Here is a 16439-nt window from a genome sequence, read left to right on the forward strand (position 1 = left end):
TATTTCACATCTAGAAACATTACATTGTGAATATGACAATGTGCTACTATTTTATGGTAATCTAGTATAAAAAGAAGCAAATCAGAGCATTGTAACAATCTAGACAAGAACTGGGCCATTCAGCTCAACATAACTATTTCAAGTGTCTATGATTTTCTATGTAAAGAAAAACTTCCTAATGTTTGTGTGATAATTACGCTTAACATGTTTCCTACTGTGTCACCATGATCTTGATGAACTCATTTTAAAATGACAGGATCGATCCACTGGACTAATTCCCTTCATAGTTTTAAACACTTCAATCATGTCACCTCTTAATCTTCTTTTGCTTAAACTGAAAAGGTTCAGCTCTTTTAATCTTTCCTCATAATTCTTCCCCTGTAGCCCTGGACTCGGCCTAGTCGCTCATCTCTGGACTTTTTCTAACACTGTTATGTCCTTTTTTGTAGCCTGGAGACCAAAACTGCATCCAGTACTCCAGATGAGGCTTCACCAGCTTGAGCAGAACCTCCCTGGACTTGTACGCCACAAATCAGGGCGCTATATAACCTGACATTCTGTTAGCCTTCTTAATGGCTTCTGAACACTAAATAGAAGACAGTTTAATACAACATAGTTTAATGTCATCCCATACTAAAATACATTGTTATATGTTTAATGCACACCCCATTTTGCACAAGTATAGAAGAGAATTCTGGTGAGAGTGAGAGAACTCAAAAGTGTCTTACAGTTCTGTAAATGGTTTTGAAGGCATGGATGATGCCAGAGTATCTGTGCTCTCCTTTGAACTGGAAAGCTAGCCGCACTCGGACCACATCCAGAGGATATGTACAGATGACAGCCGTGATTCCTACAAATAAGGAAATGCATACATTTATATGTGTACACATTCGTAAACGGTTCCCTGCAGACATTCAATTAAGTTTACCAAGTAAACACTGAAGCACTAGGAGTAAAGTTTTACTACAGCAGGAAATAATTTCTCATCATAGATAAATTACGATATCCAATTGACTTCTTAAAATTGATTGATTACTGATTGATTTAATTACTGGATTGGTGCCCTGTCTGTCTGGTGTCCCTTTCGGCTGTTTGTATATCGCTTCCACAGTCTTGGTGGAATTACTGACTTATTTCCTGCACAAAACGATAAAAAAAGAAACAATATCAACAACCTAATGTGTTCAACATGTGCATTTCCCAAGATGAAGCTGTAATTTTAGCAGTAAAATATTTCAGGTCAATATTTTATTACATTCAAAGAAATCATAGAGTCATATCATGTTATCAAAAATATCCATCCCAGACTGTGCTTTTGAGGCATAACAAAATTAAAATTTGTAATAAATGTAACTCTCTAAGGACATGTAGCTTAGGTGAATTGTGGTTGTTAAATAGGTCTGTGTGCGAGTACCCTGTGATGGACTAGGACCCTGTGCTGGTTCCTGCCTTGCATATGATGCTTGCTGGTGGAGGTTCCAACTTCCCCATGACATGCCATGGATAAGCAGATTAACAAAATGGATGGATGGATTTAAATCTCTTGGGAACGCATTTATAATTTTAATAACCATGCCCAAATTCATTTGGAACCAGTGCATTGTTTTTGAGCAGACTTGGCACATGAACACATACTAACAGCAGTATGATTTTTTGAACCTATCAACATACTTCCCTTTCATAGATTATTTCTTGTAAAGCTGTAAATCTTTCAATAACAGTACCAGATGATATAAAGATCCTTACCTGCCATGGATCCTGCCATTAATCTGTGCACATGTCCAGAAATCCCAAATTTTTTCCTCAGTATCTGTCAAAAGCACAATGAAAGGAAAGTCTGAATATTGAATAAATCTTCTTCACATTTCTATGCTGAGGGCTTACAAATTAACGTTTAAAAAAATTCCTGAAAAAAACTTAAACATTCAGTGTATAAGACAAAATAATAAAAAATTCATTTATTAACTTGGGTCAAAGGGTCATTGAGGCAAATGCTATAAAGCCCTAATTACAGTTTAAAAAGGACTCAATTGTCCATTAGCATTAAAGTTGCAAAATCATTACAAAACAAAAATGGAAAAGAATTACGATTTATACTACTGAGCAATAAGGGGATCAACTAATTGAAAGTGTGAAAACAACGGGGCACATAACTGTTGAAGCTGTGTTTATACAACACTTGAATTATATGACACAAAACTACTCAGCAAACAGAAGCACAGATAAAAACAGATGCTTTCAAAAAATTTATTTGGCCCTTTACACCATATGTCCTGACCAGGACCATCAGTGACGAGTGCTTATCTTCGACTATGAACTTGAAAACTCACCATCATTAAGGGACCCAAGACACAACCTAAAGCTACAACAAACACAGGCATTTTAGCATGACAATGACATTATAGTTATAAAGCATATCCAGGCAAATCCTATTCATATAACATGCAAGAACCCAGTTTCTAACTACAGAAAGTCTTTGTGCTCAACACTACCTGCTAAACACTGGAATTATGTGTAGTGTGGCATAAACGGTACTAATTTTAAACAAAAATGCACCTTCAACTCTCCCTCTAGCTAAATGTGTTAATCTGAGCAGGTCACTTAATCTACATAAACTCAGACTGTTTAAAAAATAAAATAAAAAAAAAGTTGTAATGTGTCATGATCTTGTAAAACTGTTTGTGTTAAGCTGTCTGCCAACTATGCAATAACAATAAATAATCCTGGTTAGATACTGTGGCCTAGATGAAGGCTTCAAAGGCTTAAATGCTTTCATCGCATATTTGGTATCCAAGACCCTTCTACAAATTTCACTTTATTGCCTTGCTACAGGAAACCATTCATATGCTTTCTAAGTAGAGAACCATGGCAGGTTAAGTGGTTTAGGATCACAAACGGCAAGTCAGTGGTGCCATTTCTGTTTTACAGTTCACTGCCTCAAGCAATAAAGCGTACAACCTGGAATCAGGCATAGCAGAGGATTTCAATGAGGGGCAGATTAGTCAGAGGGGCCGAAGACATTAGAAAATCATTAGAAATGTTTTATTGTAAAAATATGTTGTATGTGTGTGTGTTAAGTGAACTGGTCTGATGTCACTTGTGGGTATGTGTATGCCTAAGTGGGCCCTGTGATAGATTGGTACAACATCAAAAGTGGTCCTTCTCTCGTTCCTAATACTGTAGCAGTAGAATCTGACCCACTATGACCCTGAATTGGACCGAGTAGGTCTGAGAATGCACTGCAGAGGTTTTAATTAATATGTTGTTAGGTCCCTTCAGTTTTTTTTTCACATTTTGCTATGTTGCAGCCTTGAATTAAAACTGTTTTGATTCATTTTTCCATTCATCAAGCAACACTGAATATCCCAGAATGGCAAAGCGAAAAATAGGATTTTAGAAATTTTTGAATTTTTTTTTTATTTAAGTAAAAAAAACTGAACTATACCACCGACAAAATGTCATGGTACACTGTCTTCAGTCAGTGTCCGCTAGCAGTTCATAGCGCTCAAGGCTACCCCAAAACCCTCATAAAGTCTCTTGAAATCAAAGACACCAATGTTTATTGCATGAAAAATCATAAACCAGTATTTACGGGGAAGATAAAAGACAAAATCCACAGAAAAAAAAAAATCATGAAGGAATAAACAATACAAAAAAAAAAACAAAAAAACTATCCAGCAAAACAAAATAGTTGCATCCAACAAACAGAACAAATTCAATGAATTACTAAGAACATTCATGCATGGTAATTATAGACAAGGGCTCATAAAATGCACATATAGTCCAAAGCTGCCAAAAAAATAAAATACTGGTCCAATGGCTCTATAGCAGAAACTGAACATTGTTACAATCTAACAAGCTGAAGCTCTCCCCAAAATCTAGAAGACTCACTGGCTTAAAAAGGCTTAACAATATCTTTAAGACAACTTTCAACTTTGGGGGGGGAATGAATGTTTGCAATACGCACAAGAGCGACACCTATCCTCAACACTCACCTCCCTACTAATGGCACTGAGGTCTTTAAAATATTTCCTACCCACTTGCCTAAAGGCAATGGGCTCCAACTATTTAGGTAGAGGGAGGGAACACTCCCTAATCCTCACTTTATTCCTACACATACACCATCTTACCTACATCTCACACATCCCTGTGGATTACATCTAAACTCTTAAACAGCAACAAGACATTAAATACATGAACGAGTGGAGTAAAACTAGTACCAGCCCTGCACTGCAACTGCTTTCACCCCTTTCCCATTTCGTTTCTCACGACTGTAGCGAAATCAGCTGCTTGCCTGGTTTTTAGCAGCATAAAGGGAGTACACAGCCACACACGCATAGTATGTAAACTGCCCGTCAACTGACCACTAACGTGGCTAATCCGCTCAAGAAGAGGACTCTGCCAAGCCAGTAAGTGAAGGCATGATCAAAAACCAAAAATCTGGTATTTACCAAAATGATGCACTAATATTAAGTGTCTTGTGGGGATTCATTTAACTTTACGAATCTTTCAGCTCTGCACCTGTCAACTTTTTACATTATTAAATTTGGCTAATTAGCGGTTGATGCTGGTTCTTCCGGCTCCCCACACCGACAAAAGACCCGGTGACAGTTCTACTACTGTCACACACAAGTATTCAGAGTTTTTATTAGGACATTTGAAATATGGTTCAGAAGCATCCCACTCAATTTCTACACCAATTGACGGGACATGACTAGGAAAGGCACACTTGTCTATAGAAAGCTCCATAGTTGACAATGTGAAAGAGAGTGAAAACCATGCCATGAGATCAAAGGAACTTGCCTATAGAGCTAAGAAACAGGATTGTGTCAAGGCACAGATCTGGGCAGGCAACAAAATGAATTGTGAATTTCCCCATGGGATTAAAGTTTTAACTAATGTAACCTAAAACATTTCTGCAGCACCGATTGTCCCCCAAGAGCACAAAACTTCCTGCATCACCGAAGGTTCCCAAGAGCACAGTGGCCTTCTTTTCCATTCTCTTCCATTCTTAAATGGAAGACATTTATAACAACCATGACTCTCCCTAGAGCTGGCTGGCCAGCCAAGCCGAGTCAAGCTGGGGGAGAAGTGCCGTGGCAAGAAGTATGACTAAGAACTTGATGGTCACTCTGGCTGAAGTCCAGAGAACCTGTGTGGAGATGGAATTGATAGAAACTTCCAGAAGGGCAACTATCACTGCAACACTTCTCCGATCTGGGCTTTATGACAGAGGAGTGGCCAGACAGAAACCTCTTCTCAGAAGAAGCAAATCTGGAGATTGCAAAGAAGGAACAAAGGACTCTTCAAACTGTGAGAAATAAGAGTCTCTAATCTAATGAAACCAAAATCAGCATCACATCTGGAACAATACAGGCACCACTAATCATCTGTGCAATGCCATTCCTACAGTGAAGTGTGACATTGGCAACATTATGCTGTGGGGTTGTCTTTTAAAAGCAGGGGCTGGGAGACTAATCAGGGTTGAGTAAAAGCTGAATGGAGCAAAGTACAGAAATATGCTTAATGAAAACCTGCTCCAGAATACTCACCTCAGACAGCACAATGACCCTAAACACAAAGTAAAGACAACACAGGACTGCACCCTATGGACAACTACTGTATGTTTGGGTTCAAGTCCAGGCTCTAGTTGTGCAAAACAAGGGCATTCACGAACATCTCTGAAGTGACCTGAAAATAGCTGTCCACCCGCAGTGTCTGTCCAACCTGACAAAGCTTTTATCTGTAGAGAAGAACCGCAGAAAATCCCCAAATCCTGGTGTTCAAAGCTTGTTATTTCATACCCAAAGAAGACTCCAGGATGTAATAACTGCCAAAAGGATTTCAACGGAGTACAGAGTAAACGGTCAGACTACTTGTGTAAATGGGATATTTCAGTTTTTTGCAAAAATTTATAAAATTCTTTAATCCCTTTATCATTTTGGGGTATTGTGTGTTGCTTGATGAGAGGGGGAATTAATTTAAATGATAGCACAAGGCTTCAATATAGCAAAATGTGGAAAAAGTAAAGGGGGTCTGAATGATTTCTGAATTCACTGTATATAAAACAACAATAACAATATTAAAAATACACAAAATCGGAAACCAATGTGGCTGAGATTAGGCCACATATTAAAACACTTTTCAAATCTTCTTTGCAAATGTATTGAAGCAGTTGGCAACATTATCTTAATATTCAGCATTATACCATATACCTTAATATTCAGCATTTCTTGTGTCATAATAAGAACAACTGTAACAGTAAAATTCAACTTACCCTTTTGTATCGTTCAAAAGACATAAACTGTATGGCTCCATATGGAAAAACCCGAACCATCATTGCTCCATTTCCTTTGTAGAGTCCCAGGAACCCTTCTTTTTTTGGAACAGCCCGAAGGGCAGCAAAAACTCCTAATGGGGGAAAAAAGAAAAAAAAAAAAAGATTATTCAAGCCTACATAAGATTTCCATTGTTGGTAATAATGATGTTCCTCATGCAGATGTACAAAATTGCTTTTTAATGCACAACACTTCTTTTAGCCCCATAATGGGAAAACAGTTCATCCAAAAAAAGTTACCACCTATAGCTCCCTTACAGCTGGTTCTTTATGTGGATATTGTTATCCACCAACACATAAAGAATCACATTTGACACTGTTCTGCAGATGTTCATTCCAACTAAGCTCACACCTATGGCTGTGAGATTGAACATTAATAACTGAATGTATTATAAAAACATGTCAAGATTTTGACTGACTGTAAAGCAATGGCTGTTTGCTTTACCTCTCACTAATTTCTGCATTGTGTTTATTATATATATATATATATATATATAACACACACATACATATATACAAATAATTTTTTTTTTTTTTTTTTTTTTTAAACAGATCTAGTTTTGCTTATCACTTCCATGATCAACCTTCTGTTTCTTATATGCACCCTTTCACGGTATATTTTAGGACAGATTTTTTTTCTACCTCACTGCTTTTGGATCAATAGCTATCAAGAATAGATTTTGACACACTTCTCTGGTACTATAAAAGTATTGTTCAACTGCCGATTCTGTTCCAAGTCACTCCTGAACCTGTGACTAAACGCACTGTGTTGCACAACAAAGGTTAAACATCCATCACACAATGCAAAATCTGTTTACCTTTATCATTACTGATAATGGAAAAATAAACTGTCATATTTCTGATTTTGCTTTTATTGTTATAGTACCTTTACAATTGCCATTTTAGAAAGCTCTTTCAATGTCACCAATTCTAATTTAGCAACTCCACTCAACACACACTTTTAAGCATAGTCTGAGTTGGCATTGCTTAAAACAATAAGGGGCAATTTAAAATGCCCATTATCTTTATATTCAGGTAACCTGCATTATATTTTTGTTCCCATTATAAAGGTTAGGAAAAAGAAAGAGAAATGCAATTTTGTTTAGTTATTCCTTGGCTAACTGTTCCTGCTCCCAGCATTGAACCGACGTCCCTTCCTGCAAAGTCTCAAGTTGCTTCCAGCACAACTTGCACTTTTTTAGCTTTATAATATTTTCCACTATATTGTTTATTAATGCCATAATTTCTTGAAAACAAATTCTGTAATAATGAGGTTGGGTGTTTCAGATGCTGCAAATAAAGCCATCTGGTAACAGAATAATTCGAATGCAGTGGAAATACTTGAAAACCATTTTAATGTAGAGGTAAATATACTCTGTCGTTTCATTTGTGAAACATGTAAGGACTCACAGTGGCTCAATATAGAAAGATATTGGCAGTCCAAAAAAAAAATCAAAAAGTCAAGAAATCAAAAAGCATATTAACATGTTAGAACAGACATAAGTGCTTTTTCTCTGGGTTTCTTATGTAGACCACAGACAGTGTGCAGCATCCGGAGCTGAACTTTTTCTTTGATCTTGTCACTTTGTGCATAATGGGAACCTCTTTTGTAAAGAGCTATGTTTCCAAATGTCACATTTGTTTTAATCTTTCATGCAACAGTGTACAATTCTGACCCACATGAGAAAAAGTACAAATATTAATGGCAACTCTATAAATAATTAAGAAAAAAAAAATCATGCAGGCCTCAGAACATTAAGCTCACTTGTACTGCATGTTTAATCTAACTGATGTAAATGGACGGCATGCAGAGGCTGGCTTCCCGGCTAGGACTCAACAATGACCTGTACCCAGCTGGGAGTCCAGTATAATGGACGGACTGGGAAATATGAGCACAGATAAATATTTTCTCCCCCAATATGCAAGGGGTTAGGATCCCAACACAGACACCCACATGGACAAGCCCTACTTTTTGGAACTTCTGATTGACCTGGAAGTGTTTCCATCGGGCTATGCCCTAACACCGGAAGTGCTCCTGGGCCTGGCATAAAAGAAGCCACTCGACCGTATCCAGGCTAGTTGAAGTCATGTGGAAGAGGACAAAACTTGCCTGGGAGGTGCGGAGAGTGAGAAGAATTGTATTACTACAGTGTTTCCCTGAAAATAAGACCTACTCCAAAAATAAGCCCTAGCATGATATTCAGACTGCTCTGTAATATAAGCCCTACCCCAAAAATAAGCCCTAGTCAAGATCGTCAGCTGAAAAGTAAGGCGGCTAAGGCCAGGTTTATACTTCATGAGCTGCGACGTGTGTGCCCGAAACATCCATTAAATTCCGAGGACACCTTGCCACAATATCTCTGAAAAGGATGTTTAATGATTAAATCCATCAATTAGGGGATGCGCGCCAAGACAGAAACAAAGTCCCTGGACAGGGCATCGGCTCATCACAAGGTGAACACAAGCACACACGTCATTGTAGCTTCACCAAATCCCTAAACCTTCATGTCTTTGGATGGAAAACTGAGCACACTGTGGAAACCCACCAGGAAAACATGCAAACTCCAGGCTGGGATCACAAGGGATGTGACTCCCTGCAAGACAGTAGCGCTACCGCTCTATCACCATGCCACCCCGCTGTCAATGCAGGAGGAAGCCCCAGAAGCACGTAGCGATTTAACAACTGGGTAGGTTTTAAGATGACATTTACTATGGACGCTGGAAGGACCAGAGGAGGGATTACACCTTCTCCAGACCACGAGGGGGCGACCACCCTGGTGCCTATGGGGACCACAGGAAAGGAGCATGGAAGCTCAACCCTATAGGGGCCTGTGGTCACCGCCAGGGGATGCCCAGATGCCTGAGGAGCCCTGGCCCTCAGCACTTCCGCCACACCAGAGGAGGACCAGAGGAGGGATTATGCCTTCTCCAGACCACAAGGGGACGACCGCCCTGGTGGCTATGGGGACCACAGGAAAGGAGCATGGAAGCTCAACCCTATAGGGGCCTGTGGTCACCGCCAGGGGACGCCCAGATGCCTGAGGAGCCCTGGCCCTCAGCACTTCCGCCACACCAGGGAGTGCCGGCAGTACTTGGGAGGCACCTGGAGCATGTCCGGGTGAGCATAAAAGGGGCCACCTCCCTCCATTCGATGGCTGGAGTCGGGTGGAAGAAGGACAAAGTTTGGGGGAGAGGAGTGGAGGCAGACCTGAAGAGAGAGGCATTGGATAAGAGGCCTGGACTTTGTGGGTGAAAAAGTACAGGAGTACTGGGTTGTGTGCTGTCACTTTATTTAATTATGTATAATAAACGTGTGTTGGGTTTTAAACCTACAGTGTCCGTCTGTCTGTGTCCGGGCTGGCTTCCACAGTCCTTATTTTTCTTCTCTGTGGCTCAAATACCCCGCCGTACACTCTGATGGTATTGTGAAGATGCAAAAAAAGACGGCACAGAAGATGGTACGAGACTTTTAAAATATATCGTGTCTTTACTTTGGGCAATATGCGACGCTTAACTATCAAAGCAACATGAATACATTTGTATGTCTGCATTTTACTTCACCACATTGAACCATTCATCAAACATCGAAGCATGCACATGCATCCTGGAGGATCCTAAAAGAGGCTGGGGTAGCAAGAAATTCAGGCTGGAATACAGGATTTGAAAGTGGAGAGGTATGACGATACTCCAGAAGATGACATGACTGTATTTGGATAAGTATATATTGTTGTACATGACTGACTGACTGACTGAATAAATATACAATATCCCCAGAAAATAAACCCTAGTGCATCATTTGGAGCAAAAATAAAAGACACAGTCTTATTTTCGGGGAAACACGGTATTGTGCCTTTCTTGAAACCTTTTTAAGGTATTTTTGTGTAATAAATACGTGTTTGCACATGTGATCCTGCGCACCTAATCTGTTGCCAGACACCTACTTTTTTCTGATTGTTATGGTTATTATTAGTGTTTAACATGTTTGAGCAATTCTGAGTGATTTTATCCTCATTTTTTGTGTGCAAACTGTGCTTTCCTTCAGATCATGTCACTTCGTAACTGCAGACAATCCAATTTCTGTGAAGGGCTGTGTTTTCAAGAGTCCCAATTTTTAGAAGGTTGCAGTTTTCACCTGGTTATTTTAAATAACCGAGTTAAAATCAAGCAGGCAAAAAGAAAAATATGACTAACAAGAAACATGAAAAGGCATATATACAACATAAATATATATGCAGCACCCACAATAGTTAAACAGACAAGTTCAGTATTTTTCAAGTTATTTCTTCCCAAACATGGTATATACTGAATGCATTTGCCATGCAAAATTGTGTTCCAAAGTCTAACATTTTCTATGACTTTAAAAAACAAAAACATTTGATTTTCTGTTTCTAAACTAGTTTTGTTAACATTCCATACATGCATATCAAGTTTATCTGATTTTAATAAAACTAATATATATATTTATATTTTTAATAACATCTTGCCTGCACTGGTATTTTACATTACAACAAACAGGTGGAAAACAAAAGCCTTAAAACTTACTGAATATGTCAATTTTTCCAAGCCAAAACAGTTCCAAATATTGATCCTAGTCTAACAATTACACACACACACACACATTGTAAAATAGCCGATACATGGCATTTTTGAACATGAGAACATACAAACACCAATATTATTTGATTTAGTTATTTTAAAGCAAGACTAGCTGTACTCAATAGTCACTTCCCCTTGGGGGCATGGTCTCCCCTCAAAAGAACAAATCACAGTAAACTTCTTGTGCCATGTAGTTTTGAGATATACTGCTGTATTTATGCAAAAACTCACATAAGCAAATGAATATTTATATATATATATATATATATATATACACACACACACACACAGTACTGTGCAAAAATTTTAGGCAGGTGTGAAAAAATGCTGTAAACAAAGTATGCTTTCAAAAATGGAAGTGTTAATCGTTTATTTTCATCAATCAACAAAATGCAGTGAATGAACAAAAGAGAAATCTAAATCAAATCAATATTTGGTGTGACCACCCTTTGCCTTCAAAACAGCATCAATTCGTCTAGGTACACTTGCACACAGTTTTTGAAGGAACTCGGCTGGTAGGTTGTTCCAAACATCTTGGAGAACTAACCACAGATCTTCTATGGATGTAGGCTTCCTCACATCCTTCTGTCTCTTCATGTAATCCCAGACATACTCGCTGATGTTGAGATCAGGGCTCTGTGAGAGCCATACCATCACTTCCAGGACTTCTTGTTCTTCTTTACGCTGAAGATAGTTCTTAATGACTTTGGCGGTATGTTTGGGGTCGTTGTCCTGCTGCAGAATAAATTTGGGGCCAATCACACGCCTCCCTGATGGTACTGCATGATGGATAAGTATCTGCCTGTATTTCTCAGCATTGAGAACACCATTTATCCTGACCAAATCTCCAACTCCATTTGCAGAAATGCAGCCCCAAACGTTCAAGGAACTTCCACTATGCTTCACTGTTGCCTGCAGACACTCATTATTGTACCGCTCTCCAGCCCTTCGATGAACAAACTGCCTTCTGCTACAGCCAAATATTTCAAATTTTGACTCATCAGTCCAGAGCACTTGCTGCCATTTTTCTGCACCCCAGTTCCTATGTTTTCATGCATACTTGAGTCGCTTGGCCTTGTTTCCACATCGAAGGTATAGCTTTTTGGCTGCAACTCTTCCATGAAGACCACTTCTGGCCAGACTTCACCCGACAGTAGATGGGTGTACCTGGGTCCCACTGGTTTCTGCCAGTTCTGAGCTGATGGCACTGCTGGACATCTTCCGATTTCGAAGGGTAATAAGCTTGATGTGTCTTTCATCTGCTGCACTAAGTTTCCTTGGCCGACCACTGCGTCTACGATCCTCAACGTTGCCCATTTCTTTGTGCTTCTTCAAAAGAGCTTGAACAGCACATCTTGAAACCCCAGTCTGCTTTGAAATCTTTGCCTGGGAGAGACCTTGCTGATGCAGTATAACTAGCTTGTGTCTTGTTGCTGTGCTCAATCTTGCCATGACATGAAACTGTCTTCCACAACCTCACCTTGGTAGCAGAGTATGGCTGTTCCTCACCCAGTTTTAAGCCTCCTACACAGCTGTTTCTGTTTCAGTTAATGACTGTGTTTCAACCTACGTGTGACATTGATGATCATTAGCACCTGTTTGGAAGAACTGGTTGATCATACACCTGACTAGAATCCTACAAAATCCCTGACTTTGTGCAAGTGTACCTATAAGAATTGTAAGCTGGTTTGAAGGCAAAAGGTAGTAACACCAAATATTGATTTGATTTAGATTTTTCTTTTGTTCGCTCACTTTGCATTTTGTAAATTGATAACAACAAACAATCATTACTTATATTTTTGAAATCATTCTTTGTTTACAGCATTTTTTCACACCTGCCTAAAACTTTTGCACAGTACTGTATATCTTGAGAAAAACTGTACCAGGAATATTTGACAAAATGATTATTTGCTGATCTCAGTTGTTGTCACAAACATAAATCGGAAACACAAAAGGCATATTTTCTTTTATCCAAACTCAAAAAGAACATATTCAGTTAAGTTTTGGGCTTTTATCTACCATTTGTGCTTTGTGCCCCATGGCCTCCATTGTAAGGCACCAGTGTGGACGGAATATTTTTTAAAAAGTAAAGAAGGAGGAAGGAGAAAAGGCAAACAGAAATAAGTCTCGAGGCTTGTGGAAGTGACATGCTGAGTGACGTGCAGAGGCTTGAAGCGTGCTGATGTGTACTTTGCAAATGCTAGAGGCAGCTGAGAGTTTTTGCCGTTTTCTGTGGTGTGAGAGTTAAATAAAAAATACATTTACACTTAAAAACCTGGGTTTTGGTTGATGCTAAGGAACCGTGTGGGAACTTTTAAAGTTTTTTTCCCCCATTTAGAAGGGGTTTTTTTTTGCTTTTTTTTTTTGCCCGCACAAGAGCAAAAGTAGCTGGGTGTTTGGAGGTATGCTTGGAAAGGTTACTTGTACATGTTATCTATATCTGAATTGGCATTGAGGAGGCAGGGTAAAAAGCAGCAGTAACTGATATTGGCATTTGTAAGCAAATAACCATGTCATTAACAGCGATTCCTTAGTTTAAAAGAAAAGAAAAAAAGGCCACAGCTGACTTCAAAGCAATAAAGGGAGGGCTCTGCAGTGTAAAGGTAAGCGACCAGCGTTAAGAGCGATCAGGCACAAGGGGCTGTAGGGGCAGATAAGGTTGTAAAGTTTTATATATTTGCTTATTTTAGGTAGTACAGTTAAGCGGGTGACAGAGTAAGGCTCCATTGATACGGGGAATGCAAACAGTGCGAGTGGAGAGCTTATAAGTAAGGAATAAGAGGAGCGCAAAGTTAGGAGTAGAGAGAGAAAAGTAAAGTTAGCCTCATAGAAGAACAAATAGCAGGTAGCTGAGAGGGAGGACAGGACAGAAGCTTAAGGGGACAAGGTGTAAAAAAGCTGAAGCAGTTGTTAGTGTTACTAATTAAATCATTTACTTTTAAGAAAAGAAAAAAAAAAAAAAGTCAAGGCAGTTTTACGGACCATAAATCAAATTTTAGTAATGAGGCCAGTGTAATGCAAGTCCTGTTGGATGTTGGACTTTTTAGATGATGGTTTGGAAGAGCCAGATGTCTAGGAGGGCTACATCTGCAGGAAATGCCAGCTGATCCAGCACCTGGAGCTCAGGGTCACTGAACTGGTGAGAAGTTGTCTGCCCTGCGCTACAGTAGAGAACTGGCAGACCTGGCAGTCTTTTAGAGAGATAGTGTGCACCCCTAAGGTGGCGCGGGAGGAGATTCCAGACCAGACAGGTAGAAATAGGAGGGTCATGTTTATAAGGCGTAAGGTAAAGGGTGCACACTGCCCGGAGGAATCAAACCCAGAATTAGAAAAGTCAAACCGTTATCACATCCTTGCGGAGCTGGATGGTGTCTCTGATGATTCTGAGGTGGAAGGCAGGGATGAAGATCCCCAACGGGTCACCCCAAAACCAGTTCCCAGAAAGAGAGAGGCAGTGATAGTTGGGGACTCAATCATTAGGGGGATTGAAGTGCTGGTGTCCTCCAGAGACAAAGTTTCACACAGTGTGTTGCTTTCCGGGTGCACAGGTGGGGGAACCCCCTGGAAGGGTGGATAAGCTCAGACACAGGAAGCAGAGGGTGCTGGTGCAAGGAACCTCATCAGAACTGGCCGATGTTAAGAGTGGTGTTCCAAAGGGGTCAATGCTAGTGCCACTGCTATTTTTTACATATATAAATGATTTATATAGGAATATAAGTAAAAAACTGGTTAAGTTTGCAGATGAAACCAAGATAGGTGGATTAGCAGATAATTTGGAATCTGTTATATCATTACAGAAGGACTTGGATAGCATACAGGCTGGGGCAGATTTGTGGCAGATGAAATTTAATGTCAGTAAATGTAAAGTATTACACACAGGAAGTAAAAATGTTAGGTTTGAATACACAATGGGCAGTCGGCAAATCAAGAGTACACCTTATGAGAAGGATTTAGGAGTCATAGTTGACTCTAAGCTATCGACTTCCGCACAGTGTTTAGAAGCCATTAAGAAGGCTAACAGAATGAGAAGTTATATAGCGCCCTGATGTGTGGAGTACAAGTCCAAGGAGGTTATGCTCATCTGGAGTAATGGGTGCAGTTTTGGTCTCCAGGCTACAGAAAGGACATAGCAGCACTAGAAAAGGTCCAGAGAAGAGCGACTAGGAGGATTCCAGGGCTACAGGGGTTGAATTATGTGGAAAGATTAAAAGACCTGAGCCTATACACAGTTTAAGCAAAAGAAGATTAAGAGGTGACATGATTGAAGTGTTTAAAATTATGAAGGCAATTAGTCCAGTGGATCAAGACTGTTATTTTAAAATGAGTTCATCAAGAACACTTGGACAGAGTTGGAAGCTTGTTAAGGGTAAATTTCGCACAAATATTAGGAGGTTTTTCTTTACACAAAGAATGATAGACACTTGCATTAAACTTCTAAGTAGTGTGGTAGAAAGTAAGACTTTAGGGACTTTCAAAACTCGACTTGATGTTTTTTTGGAAGAAATAAGTGGATAGGACTGGAGAGCTTTGTTGGGCTGAATGGCCTGTTCTCATCTAGATTGTTCTAATGTTCTAAAATACTGGACTTTGCAATACAGTTTCACATGGCTGGGGTGTCTGCCTGCTGTGATAATGTGTACAGTGCTGTACAGAATAGCTCATCTTAACCTTTTTTCTTCACCCTTCAACAATGCCTCTGAAACACAAATCTGATGCAAGTGCTGGTGATACAGTAAAGAGGAGAAAAACTATCACCATGGAAAATAAAGCAGAAATAAATAAAAAGGTCAGAGAGAGGTGAAACTCCCATCATTCATTGGCAGAGCACTTGGTTACAGTTGGTCAACAATAGAATTTATTAAAATAATGTACCTGTTACGACTTACATACAAATTCAACTTAAGAACAAACCTACAGTCCCTATCTTGTACGTAACCCGGGGACTACCTGTACATGATTAGCTGTATTGATAGTCTCAGGTCTGGTGAGGACTAACAAGTTTGAGAGTATGGTTTTGAAATTTTACAACCCAACTTTTCCTGCAATTGTCACATTCTATTCTAGCTGTAGCCTTTAGTATGTGTTTTTTTTTTTTTTTTTGACTAAAAAAATATGAGATTTTAAAGCACAGAAACCCAAGCTATAAATTTCTTGAGACTTTATGAACTTTCTCCGCAGGGCGGATGGGCTCCCCCATAGTGAATGGATGAGAAGCTCAGACATCCCGGAGAGGCTAGGAATAGAGCTGCTAAAATTCTGCATCAATGGGAGCCAATTGAGGTGGTTCAAGCACGGGTCACTCCCAGATGCCTCCTCACAGAGGTTTTACCAGCACACCAAGCTGGGAGGAGACCCCAGGGAAGACCCTAGACTCGCCGAAGGGTTATAGCTCCTCGATTCCCTGGGAACACCTCAGGATCCCACAGTAAGAATTGCCAAGTGTGGCTGGGGAAAGGGACATATGGACCTCATTGCTAAGGCATATTAGGTCCCAGAAAAAGCGGAG

At 39.7% G+C, this 16439-nt stretch overlaps 1 protein-coding gene across 2 annotated transcripts in view; it reads right to left on the minus strand.

The window, feature by feature from the left end:
* slc25a16 (solute carrier family 25 member 16) overlaps positions 1-16439 on the minus strand; it is a 46027-nt gene that overhangs the window by 11365 nt on the left and 18223 nt on the right. For both annotated transcript variants that reach the window (XM_051923508.1, XM_028795939.2), the window contains exons 4-6: positions 6278-6411; positions 1747-1810; positions 729-850 (exon numbers count right to left, since the gene is read on the minus strand). In XM_051923508.1, coding sequence (XP_051779468.1) covers positions 729-850; positions 1747-1810; positions 6278-6411 — 320 coding nt within the window. The remainder of the gene's footprint in view (positions 1-728; positions 851-1746; positions 1811-6277; positions 6412-16439) is intronic.

This window comes from Erpetoichthys calabaricus, chromosome 2 (assembly GCF_900747795.2).
Source record: "Erpetoichthys calabaricus chromosome 2, fErpCal1.3, whole genome shotgun sequence".
NCBI classification, from domain to species: domain Eukaryota; kingdom Metazoa; phylum Chordata; class Cladistia; order Polypteriformes; family Polypteridae; genus Erpetoichthys; species Erpetoichthys calabaricus.